At 44.2% G+C, this 20,889-nt stretch overlaps 1 protein-coding gene across 1 annotated transcript; it reads right to left on the bottom strand.

The window, feature by feature from the left end:
• Nucleotides 1–2,077: 2,077 nt before the first annotated feature.
• Nucleotides 2,078–4,108, bottom strand: LOC135499337 (uncharacterized). The gene has a single exon (XM_064790082.1). It carries the CDS (start codon nucleotides 4,106–4,108, stop codon nucleotides 2,078–2,080), a length of 2,031 nt encoding a protein of 676 aa, XP_064646152.1.
• Between the last annotated feature and the right edge of the window lie 16,781 nt (nucleotides 4,109–20,889).

The following is a 20,889-nucleotide window of genomic DNA, read 5'->3' as shown; positions in this document are numbered from 1 at the left end:
TAATCCGGATTAAGCAATAAATTCGGTTTAAATGCGAATTAAAACGCTAGTGTGAACGCGGCATTATAGTACCTAATAAACTTTGACCACCGGTATGAATAAGAACAAATGCCTTAAGGCACACAAGCTCGTGCCCACTTTAACCGTACAAATACTGAAAACACATGAAATATAAAGGCCTTGAAAAATATGTATAATACACAGGAACTCACTCAAATTGAGTAGTTTTACTGGCACAAGATGGCTAAAATAATGTCTAACCATTGGAATGTCTACATGTATGTCTATATGAATATCATACCGATCATTTTACTTCTGAGCACCATCCTAAACTTCCCCGCGCAGAAGTAAAACTAATTTATGAATGGGTCTCTCTAATGTCCCTTTCCCAACCCTCAGTTTGACCTTTCTCACAAGACCATCTTGTCCTGGACTGGTTTCTATCACACGCCCCAAAGGCCAGTCGCAACGTGCCTGGTCCTCATCTATCACCAGGACAATGTCATCTATCATCACGTTCCTTGTAGGATTTATCCACTTCTTTCTCTCCTGCAATGTTGGTAGGAAATCGGTTCTCCACTGCTGCCAAAATTGATTGGCTAGAGCCTGGACGCGACGCCATCGACGACGACAATACAAATCCTCCCTCACAAAGTGGCCAGGGGGTGGCATCACAACTTTAGCCTTCAAAGTTAGAAGTTGGCTCGGAGTCAACGGCTGTGGAGAGTTAGGGTCCTCAGTGTCTATGAAGGTAAGCGGCCGACTGTTGACAATGGCGTCTACTTCTGTCATCAAAGTGTGCAGTAGCTCATCATCCAACTGGTGACCAGTTTTAAGGAGGAGACCGTTGAGAACACTTCTTACTGACCCAATCATCCTTTCCCAAACACCCCCCATGTGATTGGCGTGGGGAACATTCATGTCGAATTCAACCAATTCACAATTGTCTTTTAGAAGTTGTGCAGTGATTCTTGCCTTATTCATCTCGGCCAAGGCAGCAGAGAGCTCGTTTTTTCCACCGACAAAGTTGGTACCACGATCAGATCGCAATTTTTTAACAGAGCCTCTTCGGCACACAAACCGGCGGTGTGCATTTAGAAATGCGTCTGTATCCAGCGAGTGAGCAATCTCAATATGGACGGCCCTTGATGCTAAACATGTAAGAAGCACACCCCACCGTTTTAGGGTGCTGCGTTTTTCCTTGATAGTAAATGGACCAAAGTAATCAACCCCCGAGTATGTAAATGGTCCAACAGATTCTGTGCGGTCCACAGGCAAGTCAGCCATTCTTTGTGCAAGCGGTGCTCCACGGAGTTTGATACATGAAACACACTTCATTATGTAACTAGTCACAACAGATCTTGATCGCAATATCCAATACCCCGCCTGTCTTATGCTGTTGAGAGTTATACCACGACCAGGGTGTCCATTCATCCGATGAAAGTGCCCTACTATCATGCGAGTCACATGTCCATGACGAGGTAACAAGACTGGATGTTTCTGGTCCCTTGACATGGAAGAGTTCTTCAGTCTACCGCCGATTCTGAGGATGGAATCCTCATCCAGGAAGGGATCCAATGCAGCCAGTGGACTGTTTTTTCCAACTCCTTGATTTCTCTGTGGAAAGTCTCTTGATCTCAGTGGAAAATGCCTCTTCCTGAACAAGACGAATGATGTGAGCTTCTGCAGCTTGCATGCTTTTCACTTCTCTGTTTGGAATGAGTTCTTTATCTAGTTTCCCTGAGCATCGTCTTTTCAACAATGCGATGGCTCCTTTGAGTGACATCCAACTCGAGCACGACTCAAATCTGTCAATCATATTAGGACTGGGTGCCTTCTAAACATCTGTTTTCAGGACTGTCACGGATCTCTTGACTTCAGGGTCCGATGGAGACAGCTCAACTTGGGTTTCCACTGCTGAGGGGAGTTCTTGCTTAGAAAGGAATTCTGGGCCTTTCCACCAGAGCGTACTATTCATCAGTTCTACAGCGGTGGTTCCGCGTGAAGCAAGATCTGCGGGATTGATGTCAGTGGCAACATGTCTCCACTGTCCTGGGCTTGTAAAGTCTCTTATTTGCTAAACACGGTTTGCAACGTAGATATGAAAACGCTTAGAATCATTTGAAATGTAACCCAGGGCAACATTACTATCACTGTAGTAGAACTGTGTTAGATTTTCTATCTTAAGCTCATGTGCCAGAAATTCACTGACTTTTACACAAGCCAGTGCAGCGCTCAATTCCAACCTTGGGATTGTCACAGTCTTTGCGGGAGTGACACGCGACTTTGACATGACCAACTGAGTTTCTACTTCACCACTGCTACTGACCGCGCGCAAAAAGCTACACTGACCATACCCCGACATGCTGGCATCTGAAAAGTTATGTAATTCCACTGTTTTTGCCTTTCTGAGTTCCTGTGAAGTGTACGTCCTGGAAATTTTCAATTTTGCCAAGTCTGGGAGTTGCTGTCTCCATTCCTCCCACTTCGTTCTGAGCTCTTGAGGGACAGGGTCATCCCAATCGGCACCGTGTTTACAAAGTTCTTTCAAAATTTGTTTTCCTACCAAGATGAAAGGCGACACCAGACCCAAAGGGTCATACACAGACCAGACGCTGGATAGGATCCCCCTTCGTGTTAGCGGATTATCCTTAAGCTGCACCCTGAAATTGAAGGTGTCCGACTCTATGCACCACAATATTCCTAGGGTCCGTTCCACTGGCAGGCTGTCTCTACACAAATCAAGGGTCTGTATCCCTTTTCCACGCTCGGAGTGTTGGATGGCGGCCAGGACTTGCTTGTCAATGGACATCACCTTGTGAAGTCTGAAACCTCCTTCTCGCCATATTCCAATGGCGCCCTCTATCATGTTAACTGTGTCCTTGGGGATCCCGTCCTTCGAGGTACAACCATCATCGACGTAGAACTCATTTCGAACGAAATCAGCTGCCTCCTTACCATACTGCTCTTCGTGATCTGAGGCGGCTCTCTTTAAGGCAAAGTTTGCACAACCAGGTGAGCTAGTGGCGCCAAACAGGTGCACAGTTATGCGGTATTCCCTTGGAGTAGTGTTGAGATCGCCCCCTTCCCACCAGAGAAAACGTACAAGATTGCGTTGTTCTACATTCACAGCCACTTGGTGGAACATTCCTTCGATGTCACATGTTATCGCAATCTGACCCTTACGAAATCGACAAAGTACACCTGCTAGATTGTTAGTCATATCAGGGCCCTGCAGTAAATGCCTATTGAGAACCTCTCCTGCAAACTCGGCAGAACAATCAAAGACCACACGGATTTTTGACGGTTTGTGTGGGTGGTAAACACCGTGGTGGGGTATGTACCATACCTTCCCATCCTTTACAGCTATCTCATCCTCAGGGACAGGTTCAGCGTAACCCTTTTTTATCAGGGTATCCATAAAGACTGTATAGTCCTTCTTATAACCCAGGTTCTTGATCATTTTTCTCTTTAAACTAAGAGCACGCTTTTCGGCCATGAGCTTGTTGTTTGGCAAACTGACTTCAGATGTTTTCAGAGGCAGGGGCATCTCATAGTGTCCATCACTTCTTTTGTGTACCTTTATGAACAGGTTATATTCTATTGATAACTTATCAAAACTACACGATGCAGGCTCATTAAACTCGTACTCAAACATTTTTGCGACTTGGCGCAGGCTAACTTCCTTAACACGAGTTTGGAATGCAAAGTGACCAACCTGACAGCTACCCAGGTTTGGCTTACTAGTACTATCGCCACTGTCCTCAGACTTTCCTACAACACCAACGACACCCCACCCTAGCGCAGTGCGCACACCGTAAGGATCATCCAACTCGCCAGGAGCGATTTCTATGGGTTTTATAGCGCGCATGCAATTACTGCCAATCAACAGACCAATACTTGTGTTTTTCATGTAGGGGGTCAACTGCCCCGACACCTTGACCAAATGAGGCCACTCTTTTACCGTGCTCACTCTTGGGATCAAACTATGATCAGCTGGTATATCTCTAGTAAAACTAGTTGGAAGCATGATTTCCATATTTTCCTGCAAACCTTTAACCACCCTGCCATCAACTCTGTTTGACTCGACCGTTTTTTCACCTAACATTGTAGATAGAGTGAGCTTAGTGGCCTCACCCAAATGTGCACAACCGATACCTTCTAACAGTGACTCTGAAACGAAGCATGCATTTGACTGATCGTCCAACAAAGCATAAGTAACAGTATTGTACATAGGTTGCGTTTCATGAGATAGAATGACAGGTACGATCAATGAGTGCACACCACCTCTGCCTAGTCAGTCTCGAGACGTGACGGCATGAACAGTAGATGTCTCTGATGGTTTCCATGCGTAGTCATGCATCAGCGTTGGGTGCATGCGTTTGCACACTTGACAGTTCTGCTTCCTAGTGCAGTCTCGTTTTATGTGGCCACGACGAAAACAGCCCATGCAGAGGCCAGTCCCTTTTACAAATTCAACACGATCCTTGAGAGGAAGGGCCTTGAAGACTGGGCAGCCATCCAAATAGTGTGACTTGCCACACTTGAAACACCTCGGTGTGTACTTCTGCTGAACAGCCTCCGGTGGTGCTGAAAATGGCTTGTTTGTCTCAGCCCTTGAAGCAAATGAGGTAGCCCTTGCAGATGAATCTCGTTTAGTAAAGGTTTTACTCCTATATTTGATCTTATCCTTGGGGCCAGATTCTAGGACTGGGTTATTGGCAATACGAGCTTGCCTTTGTAAGAACTTACATAGTCTTGAAAAACTCGGGTAAATGTCCATGGGGCCCTCATCGCCATCGCCGCTGAAGCGATGGTCATCTACAACCTTTGCCCAAGCTCGTTTTACATAAGTTGACAGTTTTTCAATGATGGGCTCCTGATCATTAAAGGATGAGAGTCCTGGTAGAGAAGCCATTGTTGCCTCATACTGGACAAGAAAGTCGGCAAACTCCTGCAATGCCTTGGGTTCAACACATTTGGGCCAATCTTCCAGACGTTTTTGGAAACTTCTAGCCAGATGGATCTTGTCTCCATATCTATCGTTGAGGATAGCCCAAGCCTTTCGGTATGCAACCTCAGAGTTCAGAGACAGCAGCCCCTCAATAGACTGGGACAATTACCTGAAAAAGTGAATGAATGAGGCATTTTTGAGGAAAAGCAGTTCACATACTTTTTCTGGAGCAGTTTTTCGAGCTGAACACGATGAGGGCTGTGAACAGGCGAAATTTTGCCAATTGAGGGGTCAAAATAGGGGGTCAAAGGTCATCAAGTGCAAATGTCCCTTTTTGTCCTCTAAGCTACATCCACTGATACCATCAAAACACCAAATAAATCAACCATAAGTAAAGTTATAGCCTTTTTAATTTTCATATTTAAAGGAAAATGTATTACAATCGTCGTACAAAAAGCCTGTTTTCTCGAAACTGGCTGGGTTTTAAGATACACCATTCTAGCGATTCAATATCAGTTCTCTTTACCACTGCTATGCTTGCTTTTTAGATTCGTCTCCGCCCAGCCCATTCATTCATTCAGCAGCGCCGCCATCGTGCTTTCAGGAGACGAATGTATTGTAATCACTTGAGGGGACAGATCGACACAGCTTCGCTCCAGGTTTAGCACCGTACAATACCGAATAGATTACACTATGCATTGGCATATTGCTGAATACCTGGGTGTATCAAGAGGAAAACCTTGTGGGGAAATGGTCGCGTATTTGACAAAATACATATTTTTGCTGTGAAAGTTTATAAACTTAGGCTCCGCTGATGAGTAGCGGAATGGATACAACCATTACAGAATGTCAACTATTCACCGATTGTGAGATTAATGATCCAATCTTGACGTGGTAGCGAGTCGAGGTTGTTGGTATTGATGAGAGATTCTACCGCCGGAATAAATAGTTCGTGTTTACACTGACGAGAAGTATTTACTTCGGTTTCGTGTTTTATGGTTGTTATACGTTGCATACGTAATGTTTCTGCTAACCAATAAATACGGTGGCGTTTGAAATATGGTAGTTGGTGTCAGTTTTTAAATCGAGGAAGAACGCTCTTGCGCGCATCGATATCATTACCGAGTGGTTAGTCATAAGCGAAACGCACGTTGTACGTAGCTGGCGTTCGGACATTTTATTAAAGAGTATCTAAGCTCGGGAAGCGAAGGTTAGTGAATTTTTTTATCGTTCTTAGCTAAATAAAGCACCTCTTGATGCGGAGATTTAGTGACTTTGGCTTCAAATGTGGTGATCGTGAGAGACGGGCAGGGGTTTGCTGGTGACAAATTTGACAGACCCGATGAGCTGAGCTGAGTGATGGTTGAGAGGATAGGAGGAAGTGAACGAAACTTCGCGTGAAAAAAGGGTTTCGATGGTGTGTTTTTCGAAACTGTAATGATGATCTGATAGTATGATATTGTGGGATTATGGAAAAATCTTTGGGCTATGTTGATAGTGCTAATTATATGGGAGATATTGTCCTGTATTTTCGACCACGATGGCACTTTCACTTCAGCGCAGGCACGTGGATTCAAAATGGCGGCGCCCATGGCCTAAACCGGAAGAGAGACAAGACCACTAATGAATATTCATAGGTTGGAGGGTCGAGGCCTATCAATTAGACGAGTGCATGTTTTTAACTCTCAAGTACATATTTGGAGAGGTATTGAAAAAATATTTGTTGTGGCAAGTCTACAGATATAAAGAAATTATTTGATGAAAAAATTAATTTCAAATTTTGCTAATTGGGTAATAGGGGGCGTGTTTTGAGTTTTTTCTGCCAGTTGGCTGAAAACAGTGGAAATATCAAAGTCTGTCTAATTTGTCGATTATAAAAAAATTTCCGTGGTCAATCACCAATTTAAATCGCACCAGTTACTCGCAAGACTAACCCGTATATCATATCCGAATTTCAGTTTCACAAGTCGACGCATTCTTTGATGCGTCGCGGTCAAACATTGACAATTTAACTGCTAAAAGGCTTAAAAAATCAATTGTGGTCTTGTCTCAAGATAAGGAAACATTGAGTGTTGTTGGTTGCGTCACACTTCACAACTTGCATGCAATGAGGAATGGCAAATGCATACCGGTCAGTTTGTCAGTACTCCAGCTGATATTAGCCACTGTGTGAAAATGTCCAAATAGTATGAAATTAATGAAAAATCACCGCATACATGATTACATGTATCTACAACTAGAGGATGACATGTTTTCCTCACATCTTGGTTTACCATGATTGATATATTCATCTGCTCATAATTTCAGTTACTCCATCCAAGATGTCTCCTGGCACAAGTATGAAGACCTGCACGTCAAGCACAAATGAACTCAAGGGCTATGTGCATGATGTCACAATAAACAACAAGTGCATAACCTTTGAACTACAAATCAGTGATTCAGAATACAAACATGTGATCACATTCAACCCCGATTCATTTAAGTATCAAACTAAAGGTAATGAAGAGGCAAAATGCGCTGACCCACTTTCATGACCTACTGGCCTACTTCAAGACGGGTAGGCCTAAGGATGTCATGTTTGGTATCAAACTAAAGAAAAAATTGCGTATTTGTCAATTATACTGTATGGTACCGTTATCTGAGTTTGGTTTGCAACACATTTCAGCTGAGCGCCAGGCCATTGGGCCTCTTGTTGATAAAATAAAAATCAACATACAATATTTCCTCCACCTCTTTCTCTCAATACTCGTATACTAGTAACCCAGAGTTTTCGGAACAAGCTGGGTTTGGTTATTTGAGCTTATTTAGTAAGGAGCAGTGAGTTTGGCCATATGGAGGGTGTTCTCGACTTGTAGGGTTGTATTTGTGGGTTTGGGGTGGCAATGGTGGATGGTTTTTCTCCTGTGGTGATCATAGGGCTTTAATGATGTGAAGACTGATGTGGTACCGCTGCCTGCTAGGTGGTGCCATCTGCATGAATGCAGCATCCCTGAAAGTTCAATGCCTTCTTCCCCATCCCACCTCTAGAATCCTGTGAAGATGACGTGAGAATGGTTGTCGTTGGATTTTCAGAAACATGATATTCTAAGGCGATTGAGTGATACATGTTTGTGTTTTTGGTGTCATGTTTTGCCGGGTACCAGCAGAGGTGAATTGGGACTGTCATTACTGTCCTTGCACCTTTTTAGCTCACCTCTTAGCAGAGGTGAGCTTATCCCATACCGTGGCGTCCGTCGTCCGTCGTCGTCGTCGTCGTCGTCGTCGTCGTCGTCGTCGTCGTCGTCGTCGTCGTCGTCGTCCGTCGTCCGTTAGCAGGGCACGTTTCGTAACTGTTAGAGCTATTGAGTTGAAACTTGGTACACATGTACCCTTATGTAATGACACCTTGGAGACCAAGTTTCGGTCCGATTCGTTTCATGGTTTGGCCACCAGGGGGCCAAACGTTTAAAGTGAAAATATGCAATATCTCCCTTAATAGTAGTCGGGAAATTTTGAAAAAAATATGGTAGGTACTTCTAGCAAATGTGCATCATATATCCTCCGGGTTTTTGATTTGACCTTCTTTTCAAGGTCACAGAGGTCAAATGGTGTAAATTGGCCGTTAGGATGTAACGATGGCACGTTTCTAAACTGCAATGACTATTGATACCAAATTTGGTACACATTTACCCCTTAGTCAGGTGATCTCAGGGACCGAAGTTTGGTCCAATATGATTCACCACTTGACCACCAGGGGGCAAAATCCAAAAACCTAAAAAAAAAATGTGATTATTCCTTAACTTCTTGCCCGATTGCCACCAATTTGATATCATGGGTACATCTAACCACCTTACAGTATATGTCACACAGGTTTTTAATTTGACCTTCTTGTCAAGGTCACAAAGGTCAAATGGCGTAAATTCGCCGTCAGGCCGTAACTATGGCACGTTTCTTAACTGCAATGACTATCGATCAAAAATTAGGTACACATGTACCCCTTGGTCAGGTGATCTCAGGTACCGAAGTTTGGTGCGATCTGATTTGCCGTTTGGCCTCCAGGGAGGGGGCCAAATCCTAAATTCTTCAAAATGCCATTATTCCTAGTAATGACTTGCCCGATTGGCACCAATTTTATATCATAGGTACATCTAATTCTAACAACCATTCAATGTGTCACCCGGGTCTTCTTTGATTTGACCTACTTTTCAAGGTCACAGAGGTCGAATGTTATGTAAATTGGCCATTTTGGGGAAATTGTAATTGCTTGGACCTACATCAAACCTAACACTACATGACACAATACCATGCTCTTTATCCATCTTTCCTCCACATGAGGTGAGCACAATGGCCCTGGCCATTTCATTATTGTCTAGGAGTGTTGGAGAAGTCCCTGATTTTGGAATGAAATGTTATCTGTCCAGTTGTTGTTTGAGAACTAGTTAATTTGTATAAGAAGTGGAGGGGACTTTTCACAATGAGAATGTGATAGAATGGTAAAGGAATTGTATAGAGCAAGTGTGGGAGCGCTTGTCGTCAAGCCTGTGGCGGAAATAACATCGTAAGTATTCAGTTTTGGGGAGAAGGTGCCCTGTGAAAAATAACGTATGGCTCAAAACCTAAGAGGTATCATGTGAAGACAGTCAGGCAAGAAGAATGGTTATATATTGATTACATGTACACTGTACTGATACTGATAATCTTGAAGCACTTGTCCAGTTGGTAGGAAGTTGTTGAATATGGAAAGTGGAGCATGTTTGTTTTTCAGGTAGTTGTGACTTACATGTATTTCATTATCGGGGCAAGAGAATTGGACAATTGAGACTGTGGAAATCCGTTTTGCGCCGATATCTTTGTTCTTTCATCAATGATGGGCAGGATGAAAAGGTGGGCGATATCACTGGCAAAGAATGATTTTATAGCGATGGTCAACTGAAGGAGTTAAGAGAGGGAATGGATTGTCCCATTACCCAAGGATGGACGAGGACTAATATTTGAATAAGAAGTAGCTTACATCATACATGTATTTATTACAATGATGTTGTGGTGTAACGTTAGTAAAGAAGAAATAAATATCCTGCCGAACACTCTCGGCGCAGTAGTACAAAGACTTGGTGAACAACCACCAAAACTGGTAGCAGCATGGTGCAACGCCGATAGAGGATGCCGATGCCCTACTGTATAAATATCTAGCTTCCGAACAGGTGGGCGCATCTTTAGAAAGAATTGGTGATTCACGCCAGTAACTGTAATGAAAAAACAGGCCCAGTATTTCATAGACATTATTTGAATGACTAGCATTATACCCGTGGCGCAGGCAGGTTCAAATGGGCTATATCTTGATTAGATTGAATTGCAATGAAAATCTAATGCAATATCAAAGGAGCAATATTGAAGAGGCAAATTAAACCAACCATTTGTCCACAGACTCGGACCTAGCTGTGGCGTGCTGTATGTGTGCATAAAAAGTGTATCAATTGGTCCGATAGATGAGGCAATGTCAATATGCCTCGTTCCTCAGTCAGCAATATGCCCCTTTTTATACGGAGAAGGAGAACTCAGATAGGCCTTCACATGCGTCGGCTTCCAAATGTCTCGGGCAAGGCACTTGAAAGGCAAGCTAGAAGTTCAGCATCGTGAGCAGCTCCTTGATAAGGCCATGCCAAGTTCAGAGTGCCTCTTCAGATACACAGACCATGGTCACCTTCATTTGAAAATTCCTTCATAATCAAGGGCTAGCTCTAACTAAAACAGCATCCATAAACAATAGACCATCAATTTGACCCCAGCTCCTAACTGCGGGAAAACCCAAGTCCAGCAACCGAAGTACCAAAAATACATTTTTGTTTACATTTGAACTGCACACATGCGTTTGTTTACAATTTCATTTCCCGCGAAATCGTGGATTGAAAATAACATTAACCTGGGTTCAGCAGGTCAGCAGGTATACCGGCTGTTCCAATCATCCCCCTACAGCCAGCTGTTCAAAAGGTAATGTTATTCACCCCAGAGGGAGTGCAGCAGGTCAGCAGGTATACCGGCTGTTCCAATCATCCCCCTACAGCCAGCTGTTCAAAAGGTAATGTTATTCACCCCAGAGGGAGTGCAGATAATTTATTAAGCCCCTGCATAATTTAACAGCAATGGCTTGGCTTCTGTAAGTGGTAAGGAGAATTGACAGTGTCCGATTAAAAATCTCTCATTACTGCTCCGCTGAAGTATATTTTTGAACAAAACCAAGACGTTGCATCAGGGTAAGGTGTCACCACAATTCATGCAAAATTTCAAGGCAATCCAACGCCTCTAAGTGTGACTTTATTCGTCCCCCTTCCAGTATTATTATATAGATAACAGGATGTCCAGGCCAGTTAGCTTGATTCAGCCTTTAAAGGCATAAGCCGTTCGTTAAAATGTTTGATATTGAAAATTTCTAATTGCAGAAATACGCACTAAATGAAAAATTCAACATAACCGTTGTGTAGACTGATCTACAACACCATAAATACCAAGTTTCAGCAAAGTCGTAGGCGAAATTAATGCACTACGGCCCTGTGTATAAGTGGATTTCTATTTAATCGGACCACGATTTAATCGAACGGTCTACCCCTTTAATATACGAAATAGCCTCCTGTACTGATCATGATGAACACTGTCTACTGGCTCCAATTGTGCATTTGACTGGCTGCTACAGACGCATTTTGGTTGGGCTGACCGCGGCGTTGTTGTGCCTGTCGTGGTTCAACGGGTTGCCGACGTGGATCAACGGGTTGGTGACGTGGATCAACAGGTTGCTGACGTGGATCAATGGGTTGCTGAGGAGGAGGTGGTGGTGGTTGCTGTCGTGGAGCTGGCCGTCGTTGAGCAGCAGCTTGCTGGTGTTGAGCAGGGCCAGGGGCTACCTGGCGTTGATCAGGGGCTTGTTGGCGTGGAGCAGGGACGCGCTGGTGGCATGGGCGTTGTACCGCTGCTTCAAGTGGTTGCTGTTCATTATGTGGTGGCATTTCCACTGTAAATAGTTCGACATTGTCAAGCACTCTGGCAGGTGTGATAGAACAGACATGAAATTTGGGCTCCCGCACTTGTTCATCATTCGCACGAAGGCCCGGCTTGTACCATCCGGCAATCTTCCAGGTGATGCCATTGTCAGCATACTCAGCTATAACTCGGTTGATGTGTTGACGAACTGGAATCATTGGGATTTGTGGGCTTGTGGTCTGAAATGAAAGACAGAAAGCACTTGAGTTTATGGTCTATTATGTTTATTTGACTTGGTTCTGTTGTTGATCGATAAATGCTGACGCCTACGTAGGATGTATTTCGTGCGGTGAGCATTGGGAGTGTGGTTATGAAGGAAAAAGAATGTCTGTAATATCTTACCTTCATTGCATTCGTGGAAAGGAACAGCTCTGTGAACTTTGCAGACGCAAATGATGCATTTGAGATGGCGTCTTGAACGTATAGTGACCTGGGGATCCGCCACGTAAGGTCTATTGATCGTATCAGCTAGGGTTGGCTTAATTGGCAATAGCGGTTGCTCCATTGCGAAGATAGGGACATGGTTCAACATGTTCTTATATTCAGGCTCAAACAAGCCGACCGTTGCTCCGAGCCAGGTGAAGTTCTGTATCTTGAACAGGTTTCTCGTATCCTGGGGCGTGTCAGTCAGAACGTAGAAGAGGTCCCCTTCAGTAAGCTCTCTGAAACAGTGATGGAGTGAGCATTAGCTGTTGCTTTAAAATGTTGATGTGGTCTTTGTTGTCAACTTGCATAGTGATGATTAGGATGAAGTGCACTTGACTGGTTGATGCTTCACAGAATGAGTTTCATCAAGTTGGGTTTTTGGTGCATTGCAGGTGGCTTTGTAAGACTATGATGTGCGGATAATGATACTGATAGTAGTCTGTGTAATTACCTGAAAAGGATAAGCCGGTCATACTGCTTCTCTACTTTTGCAAATTTGCTCCCCTCTTTCTGAAATTTCTTGGGCCTTGGTTTCTTAATTGACAGGATTTGTGCGGTCATTCTTGTGTTCTCTGCTGTGTTGGTTAGTAATGCTGACAGGGAGAGATGAGTCACGGTGTCGTGATTAAAAATGCCCATGGCTGTACGTAGGTCTCCTGATTCCAAATATTGGGCCAGCATTGTTGAGTCGACCTGAAATTGAAATGTGAAAGGAATGATTGCATGAGAAATTGTCTTAAATAAGGAAGGTAGAGACATGACGAGTGAGTCACTAATTCCAAGTTGGCAAGGAACTGAATGGACGGAAGTTGTGTTACTGTCATAACTGTTACTGTTGCATGCTGGCAATAGTAGTATATCTATGGAGTATTATTAAAGTTGCTGATTGGTCACTGTGAAGATTGACTGTTAATATTAGTAATTGATGAATTGGGGTGTTCTGCTGAGGTAAGTGTTTTGAGTGTCCGTGGCATTTTGGGGATTGTGGACAGTTACAGTTGATTAGTGTAGTACTAGTATTGGAAGTGGCCACTTCTATGAGCATTGCTATGCATGATGATGTCACATATCAGTAGATGGAGATTGAAGATGTGGAATTGAATAAGTTTACAATTTCGTGAAGTTTTCCAGGCAACTTTGAGAAATGGTGTCAAGTTATATTTGGAGAGTGTGATGCTTGCCTGGGGGTGATATGATGCGTTGCTTATGAAGTGAATGGAAGCTCTCACACGATACTGCACATGTAAAGTGATTTAAGGTTATATGAGTTGATTAGGAGCTGTTTATACTGACATTCAGTTTTGTTATAGAGTTTGTAAAAAGGGAAAGTTTTATTTGGACAGTTTGAGGTTTGGAGGTGAGAGGTGAGAGGATGCATTGCTTATGAAGACAATGCGTCCTCTCACATTGTGCTGCAGATGTTAAATGGATGAAGCGGATACAAGTTGATTGGTTTTGTTTGTACTCACATTCAGATAGAAATGTCGTGGAATATCGGACAGTTGTGGTTGACGAGAAGAAGGATGCATTGATGTGATTTTGTCCCTGCTGCATTTGGGCACTGGAATGTGCTGTATGCACTGACGTCATAATTGCAAGAAGTTTGGTGCATGTCATGTTGTGGAACTTTCTGGCATGAAACATTGCACTTGTAAATGTTTTTGGGTATGATACGGCTGCTTCAAATCGTTGATTATCAATGTTTGCTATTAACTTCTGAATGACCTAGAATCCCATTGAATTCTGGCGATTGCTTAAAAAGTCATTGAAGTTGTTCGATTTCATCATTTCTCTTCAATGATACAAAAGTGCTTAAGAACTCTTCGTCAGTGTCTTTTCATTAAAAGCATGGAAAACGTGTTCACATGAAGTGTTGAAGAAGTCCTTCAATTGTCTTTAATCAGTCTGTGAAAGTCTTTAAGAAGTTGCTGAAGTTGATAGTCTTGAAGGTGTTCTTTGGAGAAAGGTGGAATTTGGTTATTGCGTGAGTTGCCCCAGCTCTTCCCAGATCAGGCTTGGGTAAGTTTGTCGCATGTTATTGAAAACTATCTTGCCATTGGTGTAGATGGTTCTTGTGTTTGGTAGATGATCTTGTGCATTGGCGGTATGCCACAGATGTTCAAAGTGTTTTCTTGCATTGATGTTGGGCTGATCGTCGCCCTGTCCAGGGAATCTGTATACTAATATGTAACACATCCATGGTCGCAGGTGTGGATTGTTGGTAAAGCGTGAACCATGGCCACTGTTATGTTGTTGAATACGCCGCTTTATGCGTGCCGTTTCCCCCACATAGGCAAAATGATGATGGGAGGAGCTGACTAGCATGTACACAAAACCGATGCTGCTGTCAGGCAGTTGTTGCATTCGAATGGTTGGTGGGTAGGGGTCATTGATATGCTGAATGGAAGCTGAGGCAGTTGTAGTTTCCGATGCTGATAGAATGTTGTTAATATGGAATGTCCATGGGGGGTCTGGTCAAGAAGCTTTCTGATGGCCATCAATGTGTCGTTGTGGTCCTGTGTGACAAAAAAGATTTTGTCCAAGCTTTTGACTCTGCTGATGAGTACCAGCAACTGGTCCTTTTCCCAAAGTCGGTATTTGCGATGTTGACACGATATCTGTGTTGCTATTTGCACGCATGTTTTACCAAGTGCCTTGTGGACCGTGCTGCAGACACAGTAGGTGACCCGGAACTGAACTCGTCTTGCTTTAGTGTGGCCATTGCCGACAATAACCAAGGGTGCTTGAGCTGGTGAAAGGTAGAATGTCTCCCATCCAGGTGCATTTGGCATGTTGTCTGGATCTACATGCCTTTCCCCAGGCGGAACGAGCTTGAGGCATATTTTGTTTGTTTCTGTTGGCAAGTCAGCGACGACACACAACTGACCCTGAGAGAAACGAGGTATTTGATTTGTGGCATTTGGATTGTTGTAGGTGAGGCGAAGTATCTGCCCCTTAAATACCACTAGTTGTCTTTTTTCCAGACAGGCTCTGTCCAGCTTAGATTGAACAGTGGCATTGGCATGGGCCCATACTCCTTGGCTTGTCTCTGCTTCATCGACTGAAAGGCATGTTAGGCACTGAACAGTTGGATCTGTTTCTGGGCAATGTATCTGTCTATTATTTCCTGGCAGGCAGCCTTGGTGCCAACTATCTTCAAGGCATCTGATTGGACATCATCCCATGTTGGGACTGCATGAGGTAGACATCGATTTGTAATGATGTGTTCAGTGATGACATTACTACGCATTATGTCGATTAGTTGTTGTAGGTCTGGATCCTCGCATGCTCGCACGTAATGCCTCATTGAGATGATGCCGATTAGATGGTGGCTAGTCCAGAATGGTGTCCCCTCGACTGGTGCCAACTGGTATGGATCTCCTGTGGTGATTACCAGAACTCCTCCCATTGGCTTGTTTGATTCTCGCACTACTTGGAAGATGGCATCTAGGGTGGCGAAAAGTTGAGCTGAGAGGAGGCCAATTTCTTCAATGACGAGGACGTGTAGTCGCTGTAGCATAGCCATTTTGACTGGTTTCCTTGAGAGGCTCATGATTGCTTTGGACATGGAATGTTGGACAGTGTGCATCTGGACATTGACCACAGGAATTTCAAAAACCATATGGATGTGCAAGCCTCCAAGCCGCCTAGCCCTTTCTGAAGTGACTGCCACCAATAGTGCTCGCATGTTTTCTGACAGGGCATAGGTATTTGCTAGGAGTAGAATGTGAGATTTTCCTGAGCCTGGGGGTCCAACGAGTACGAAACAGTTACGGAGGCTAGGTTGTTCATTGTGTAGTTGATCTATTGCAGTAATGCATGTGTTCAGTGCTGTGGACTGTTCTTCAAATGATGCTGCTGCGCTTTGATTTGGGACAAGTGTAATTCGGGGTTGGAAGTCAACTGCACGTTCTTTGAAATTGTCAATATCTGGGAAATCTGGGAGAGCTTCTGCACTGAGGACTTCTACTGCAGTATGTCGAAGGAAACGTTCATGATTGATGAGGTCATGTTGAATCGAATCTGCAATGTCTTGTTCAGTAGCTGACGGGAGTGGACTTTCATGATGGTGTGTGAGGAGTATACTTTGCAGCGCGCGAAGAGCATCGTCTAGGTGCTTGCTGAAACACTGGGAGCCGAAGGGATACCAAAGGAGCTGGTCTGTGGTATATTCCTGAGTAATGGTTTTGACTGCGTCTTCATTGGGATCATCATTGGCAATCAGCTATGCAGCCCTAAAGGCGGACGTCATGTTAGGTTGGCTGTATAAGTCCTGTTCAGTAGTGAAGTGTCCCATTGTTAAGAGGATGTGGACAAAGAATTCAGGTATATTTGATGGGAATGGTGCCTTGAATACAACCACATTGCATCTCATGTCTGATGCGTCTACAAAGCGCTGGTAGTGTTCTGTTGGTTCAGCAGGATATTCTTGTTGTTGATGACGTATGGGTCCAAATATTTGGGCGTATAGATCCACAGCGACCTCAGTGATGGCGGGATCATTGCTGGTTGTGAGTGCATGGATGTGGCAAGCAGCATCGGAGACGTGAGCAGCGCGAATGCCAACGCAACGTCCTGCTCCATCAATAAGATGAGTCCTATTGAGAATGGGGTTTAGTTGAGATGTTGGGTCCTTTTTCCAGGTGAACCATCGTAAGTAGTTTTCCATCTTTGAAAAAAGTAGTAGTTCTGGTGGTCTGATTGAAAATGCAGATGTGGTATCCAAGCAGAAACTGCCTTGTTCATGACTGGAGATGGCCGTGATCTGCGATGGAGTGAACTGTCGCCAAGGGGGTAGCGCCAATCTGTCAGCCACTGTCTGTGGCAGTCCTCCACCACCATCTTGCTCCTGTTGTTGACGTTGGTGTCTTCTATGTTTGATGATGGCTATGCGATATTCGGGTGGTTTGGTGGAGGCATGGACATAGCTGGTGCTTGAGATGACGTAAGGGAAATGAAGCGAGTACCATATCATCTCTGTTAGTGCCAGCTCTCTTGCCAGATGCGTAGGTTTAGCGTTAAGTGGGTGTAATCGCTGGCCAGTAATCTTCATGTTTATGCGGTCATGAGGTTTTACATGGACTTGATCTTGGGTGGATGTTGATGAGAGGGAGACTGGCCTCCTCTCCTCGATGCCTGCAGCATACTTTGCCAAGTATGATACCTGGAATTTCCTATCACAGACCTGGACGTTAGCACTGGACTTCATCGCTACGAACAATCGTGGGACCGTTGGAACGAAATGTTCGTCAATTTGGGCTGGATAATGCCACATCCCTGCTTTGAATTGTGGTCCAGTTTCCCAATGATGTCCACATGCACATAATGTGGCTAGATCTAGGTACGCCAGATTGGTGTATGTGTCCTCGGGATATAAGATGCCATGGTCCTGGAAGTCATAAGAGAAACTTGGATGATGTTTTGGAACTCGGCATATGAACGTATCGTCCTTTGCTTTTCTCTTCATGCATGTGCCGCCTGCATTTGTGCAGGAATGTTGCTGTAATGTGCTGGCCAAGTCTTGCAGGCTTTCATATTCATTCAACGTGTTGAGGAGACCATCTCCTTTCAATGAAGCAAAGTCTGTACCAGTTTCTGGTGCCCACATGGACATATTTGAACATCTAATGCGTGCTAGTGTGGTAGGGAGAGGTTCATCTCGAAGTGTTAGACCAGCATGCACATGAGGGCGATTGCCCAAAGCACCCGCACTTTGAAATTCAAACCTCATCCATGAGCTCTTGATGGGTCCCAAAACTTCCTCATGGCTCGTTGTGATATAAGTCCATATATGGTGAACGGTGCGCTCCCATGCACGTGTGAGCAACACAGAGTAATTTTGTAAAAGGTCATGAAATTGTGCAGGGTTGTGCTGGTCAGCATGGTGTTTGATTGCAGCTCGAAGTGGGGCCACACCTGGGGTAGCAGAGTCATTACATGTGAGTGTGAGGAAGTATGTCCAAGGGCCCTCTGTACGCAAAGTGGCAACAAGTTGATTAACTTGCCTACGAGAATCAATATCATCAAACTGGAGAAGTCCATCCTGAAGGTCGAGTTGTATTTTTTCGCCATCTCTGACCACAGCCTCCAATCCTCGATGGCAAGCTACTTTTGCTGAATTCCTGTTGAGGTCACTATTGAGGATGATGTCGAAGGCAAATTGAAGGTAAGCCATGTCATGTGATGTAAGGAGGCTTCCGTCTAATATTCTTGTGGTCAAGTTGTGCTTCAGGGGTGCCAAGGTCTTTTGGTGGCTATTTTGGATGACATTCGTGTAGAAGACTGAGGGAATGGCACCTACGACACAGTGGCCTTCTGCAGCCCAGAAGATGCGAGGGAATAGCATGCCTTCAGGATAAATGAGCGGCACACTCCAGTCTGGCGTTTTACTGCACACGTTCTGCAACAGTTGGAGAGTTGGCACAGGAGGCTTGTGCGCAAAAGATGTTCTAGCCATTACACGTAAATGGTGGTTGAGGTGGAAGTGGCCTGATGTGGTGGAGCTGTTTTCTGTCATGAACAGAGGAGTGATATCTGTTGATGTCGAAAGGGGACAGAAATTGTCCATATGATTTGTGTTGCCAATAGGGTACAGGTCCTGTGGGTCATCATCAACCTGGTTATCATGCACAGCTGGATGGAAGTCAACAGAGAAAGTTATGTCTTCGTCTTCGTCTGCATCATCTTCATCTGAAAGTTGTTCACTGTCATATTCAATGCGACGTTTCTTGCTTGGAGTTGGTAGTGATGGAGTTTGAAGTGCAGGACCATAGTGACCCACAGTAAAGGTTCCATCTGGGTGATCCTTAATTGCCAATTTGAAGTGCTTCTGACATAATCCGAAAACACACTGTTCTGTCTCCCCGAAGTTGTGAGGACAACACCAGAAGAGGAAACATTTGCATGCTGCTGCACTGCATTTGATGTGAAGTCCCTGTGCCTGACGAATAAGCAATTGATTGTGAAGGATGCAGTATGCTTGAGTTTGACCACAGCATCGCTGTAGCATGAGCCTCTGAGCTGGCTGAATGCGATACCCAGCTCGCACATACAGGAGGAGGTGTTGCTTTGTCGGAAGAGGGTTGTCCATTGGTTGTCCAAGTGATTGCCATGTGGTGTTGATGTTCCAACGTACATTCATTTGAAAGTTGTCTCTGGCAGTTAGTGAAAGCATGAGGTGCCACTGGGGTTGAAGAGCCTCGGTTGGGAGATTCAGAGCTTGAACGACAGCTGCATCAGTAGTCAACAATACAATGTCCTTTTCAGCAGTGGCTAGTATTTTTTCCAAGTCATGTCGGGTTTCAATGGTGTATGAGGTGACTTTGTGGCATGCCTGTTGGATGAGTTCTGCAAGACATCATCAAGGAACATGAAGCATCCGACTGGGCACCATACAACAGGATAACAAAAGTCATTTAGGGCTTCAATGACTCGACCAAGGACCCCACTGTCAAATAGTGCCTTGAGATTTGTGAACTGTCTTGTAACATCTTGAAAGTGTGGTGGAGTGTTCATGGCATTGCGCATGGATGGCAGCCATTGTTGCATCGAAGGCAGCCAAAGTTGTCTTAATGAATATGGCATGAATTGCATTCATTTCTTTGGGTTAGTGTAATGAGGGGTTGTCAGACATGTCCATATAGTTGCTGGCCATGCATGAGACCAACATGGATTTCGTTTGTTGCGATCACTGCTGGGGCAAACAAAGGAAGCACACTGTGGACAGGTTGGGACACCGACAACCATTCCCTGTTTATCACTGAACTGTCGCTTGACTATGTTGCCATTGTAGGATGTGTTGATGAGAGGTTCAATCGTGATTGTGTACTGCTGTGTTGATGTCCGATGACAGATGGAACAAGTGTTAGGTAGTTGTGGGTGCACTGCAGCCATGTGATCATATACCTGAAGTGGAAGTGAGTAGGAGTTATTATTTGTCAATTTGTGTCATGAAGAAATACATTACATAGTCATGAGAATCACATGAATAGTTCTGTTGGACATTAATTGTATCAATAAAGTTTTCAAGTGATAAAGATGGCGACTTCATATGTATACATGTACATGCAGTTAATTGACAATGCAGGTTTAACATGTTTGACAACATGGCAATGTTCTTTTGGTTGATTCAATAGATGATATCATAACATGTCAACCTAGGTCATGTAGGTGATACATACCTGATACAATGTGTGCACTATGATGAAGGTGAACGTCTCACCAAAGGATGAAGTGATGTCTGGAGCGATAGGGTGACGAGTGGAGAACTGCTTGCTGGAAGATAAAGGGAAGGTAAGTAAGATTGGTGTGCAATACATTGACAGTTGCCATGACCGGAGCATATGTGACCCCCTTTGCAAAATTATCTTTAAGATGCGGTGGGCTATGTTGTGATACACCAAAGTGCACTGAAAATCTTGCCAAGTATGCTACAATATTAAATTGATGGCAACACATCATTTGTTACACAATGTGTCCAAGGAAGTGGCCAGACCCTG

Source organism: Lineus longissimus, chromosome 15, assembly GCF_910592395.1.
Source record: "Lineus longissimus chromosome 15, tnLinLong1.2, whole genome shotgun sequence".
Taxonomy (NCBI): Eukaryota; Metazoa; Nemertea; class Pilidiophora; order Heteronemertea; family Lineidae; genus Lineus; species Lineus longissimus.
The sequence above is the reverse complement of the archived record's forward strand: the minus strand, read 5'-3'. Positions and strand labels throughout refer to the sequence as shown.

What these genes read in the sequence shown, in the direction of transcription:
- LOC135499337 (XM_064790082.1), bottom strand. Translation starts at nt 4,108, where the DNA reads ATGTTAGGTGAAAAAACGGTCGAGTCAAACAGAGTTGATGGCAGGGTG.